Raw genomic sequence first — 3,138 nt, forward strand, 5'->3', positions numbered from 1 at the left:
AGTCTTCCCATTAACAAAGGAGTCTCTTTATTTAAATGCTTGAGACTATCGCACATCATATATATATTTTTTTACTCAGTTGTCATGAATTTTCCAATATTTTACATTATATGTTTATTTCCTGTGTCAGCCCTGTCTAGTGGCCACAATGTGGTATTTTCTTGATAGATGTAATTCGGGAAAATACTGCTTTATGGCCACTAGATGGAGCTGATGATCAAAGGAAATAAATACATTAGACCAACATGTGTTTATTTATGACAGCTGAACAAATGCCTGAGACATTCTCACAGCAAATTGACTATAAATAGACTCCTAGGCTGTGTGTCTCAAGCATTCCCTCAGCTGTCATGAATTATCCCGTATTTTGCTTTCTACCAGTGTATTAAGGATGACAATGAGCCCAATAAAGGAGACTGTTTTGAGATGTTTGGGTTTTTGCCCACAAATGGAGGAATCTGCATTCAGTCAAGGCTCCTCCTGGGGAAGATGTTGCTGTTGAGGTAGAGTATGTGGGTGTGGACACTCTGGAAGCTCATGTCCGGGCCGGTCACATTTGATAAGACAACAATCATTTTTGGAACAACAATTTTGAACAAATTACAATTGTATCCATGATGTCATATATAGACCCCAGATGGTTTAGTCAGATCAGGCAAAGCTGCATCCCAACATATGCTTTGGAATCTGTAACACAGTTGGCAGATGTGTTGATATCGTTCAATTTATACCAGAACTCCAGGTTCCTTTTCCCCGTAAAGTGATACTACCCCCCCCCCCCACACACACACACACACACACACACTGTTCAATTCACATCATTCCTTCTCTTCCTGCATATGGATGGCGGCAACTCCAACGCTTTTGGGATACAGAGCACAAATAAATAATTAATATCAATAAACGGTTTTAAAACTGAGTCATAAAAGCTTTGCTAACATTGTGATCACATGATCACCGGGATCTGATTACCGGGATCGCACAGCGTCCCCTTGTGTTGGTACAGTCACATCGGCATACCGGTACATTGCTGTACAAGGCAGGCGGGAGGATGAGAAGTGATTAAAGGAGTGAAAATAAAGCAAACTAAAAAAATATATAATTTTTAATGCAATCATTAATAAAATAGAAAAAAAACCAGGAAGATCAATAAAGATAAAAAGGAGTTAACTAGGACCGATTACAGTAAACGAAGTTAAGGAGTTAAACAGAGGAACAGTACATTAAAAATTACATATTTGACAGATTGCTTTTAACTGACTCCAACTGCAGATTGAAGTTCATCCCTTTGATCTGTAGATGGATAAACAGAAAGATACAAAATTAAACAATGTTTCTTATCTTTCTGTTTTAGGGCTGAGCAATGATGATTATAAACATCGGTAGGCAGTTTATTTTTTTTTTTATAGAGCTGAAGGATTAACGTTTTGGGCGGAATAAAACTAATAGAATGATTTATCAAAAATCTTCCTGATCAGATCATTTCCTCCCAAACTATTTATTTGGGTGTTTTATATGAATGAAAAAAAGCCTACAACTGTCATTGCTTCACAAATTCCAATTTCCCGCCGGAGGTCTATGGAACGTTAGACAATCCGCCCTCTTTACCTCAGAATCCGATACGGTAAATCGATCGATCAATCCTTCCAGGCTCTGCAATTAGACAAATCATAAGAGCATTGCAAATGTTCATATGAAATGTTTTTTTTGTACACAAAATCCGACAAGATGAAGTTCTCAGTTTATTGAATTTGTTGAACTTCCTGCACTATAAATATTGCCGAATACTTTTTTTTTTTCCTCGCAAGAAAAGCATTACTGGATGATGGAGACAACGCCTTTCATTCAAAGCAGATTTATCGATTAGTCAGCAATATCCACTAATAGATTCTGATTACTGAATCACGTAAAACATTTCTATAAGAAATTGTACATTTCTAGATCATATCTGTAAAAACGATATATTGTAGACTTGTATCTGTTACAGATATAACACTGCCAGATACATATGTACAATGAATCGAGAAAAGACGACATGTCTGAAGAACCAAACCGGTTTCCTCTTTGTAACAGTTTCTAAATAAGTGATATTCGGATAGCGGGTTCCATCACCCCCCCCCCCCCCCCCCCAATACTAGAATGATCGGCAATCCTACCCCCAGGAGGAGCAGATAGAACCCTGGAGATGATCAATCAATAGCCCTTTGTATGAGAAGGTGGGCGGCCCTGAAAAGGGCCTTTGTGACGAGAAAACGGGGGGCGGTTGTAATTTATCCCCCGAATCCGTAGAGAGTGCGTCCCTGCCGTTTGAGAGCATAGACGACATCCATGGCGGTGACGGTCTTCCTCTTGGCGTGCTCGGTGTAGGTGACGGCATCGCGGATGACATTCTCCAGGAAGACTTTCAGCACTCCGCGGGTCTCCTCATAGATGAGGCCGGAGATGCGCTTGACTCCCCCTCTGCGGGCCAAACGTCGGATGGCGGGTTTGGTGATGCCCTGGATGTTGTCCCGGAGCACCTTCCTGTGGCGCTTGGCGCCGCCTTTCCCCAGACCCTTCCCTCCTTTACCGCGACCAGACATGACGATTCTTCTCTGCTGCAAACACCGACTGAGCTGTGGGCTGGGCCCGCCTTCCTTTTATAGAGCCTGAGCGGACCTGATGGGAACCTTCCTGGGAAGTTGCGGAGTCACACCCATTCATTACACACAATACAATTGGATTCATTTGGAAGCTTTCTCCACGTTCCGCCCTTTTCAGATCCCTTAATGACAATAGAAATCCATCTCCAGGAGAGAAATCTCTTCATTCTTCTCAATGGTTTTCTATTTCTTCCTCGGAGATTACACAGAAACATTCATTTGAGTTGAGAAACACTGCTTTAATGAATGAGTAGGTGTGCAAGAACCCCTTACTCATTCACAAGTGATCAGGGTGCCCCCTTATTTATTTATTTATTATTTATTTCAGGTACTTATATAGCGCCGTCAATTTACGCAGCACTTTACATATCTATATCTATATATTGTACATTCACACCATTTCCTAACCCTCAAGGGGTGTACAATCTAAGGTCCCTAACTCACATTCATATACAAGGGCCAATTTAGACAGGATCCAATTAACCTTCCAGCATGT

At 41.1% G+C, this 3,138-nt stretch overlaps 1 protein-coding gene across 1 annotated transcript; it reads right to left on the reverse strand.

The window, feature by feature from the left end:
• Nucleotides 1-2,270: 2,270 nt before the first annotated feature.
• LOC149444198 (histone H4) lies at nucleotides 2,271-2,582 on the reverse strand. Its single transcript, XM_089654841.1, has one exon. The coding sequence runs from the start codon at nucleotides 2,580-2,582 to the stop codon at nucleotides 2,271-2,273; it is 312 nt and encodes a 103-aa protein (XP_089510967.1).
• Nucleotides 2,583-3,138: the final 556 nt, after the last annotated feature.

This window comes from Staurois parvus, unplaced genomic scaffold (genome assembly GCF_062004578.1).
Source record: "Staurois parvus isolate SC_StPar_1 unplaced genomic scaffold, SC_StPar_1.0 ptg000804l, whole genome shotgun sequence".
NCBI classification, from domain to species: Eukaryota; Metazoa; Chordata; class Amphibia; order Anura; family Ranidae; genus Staurois; species Staurois parvus.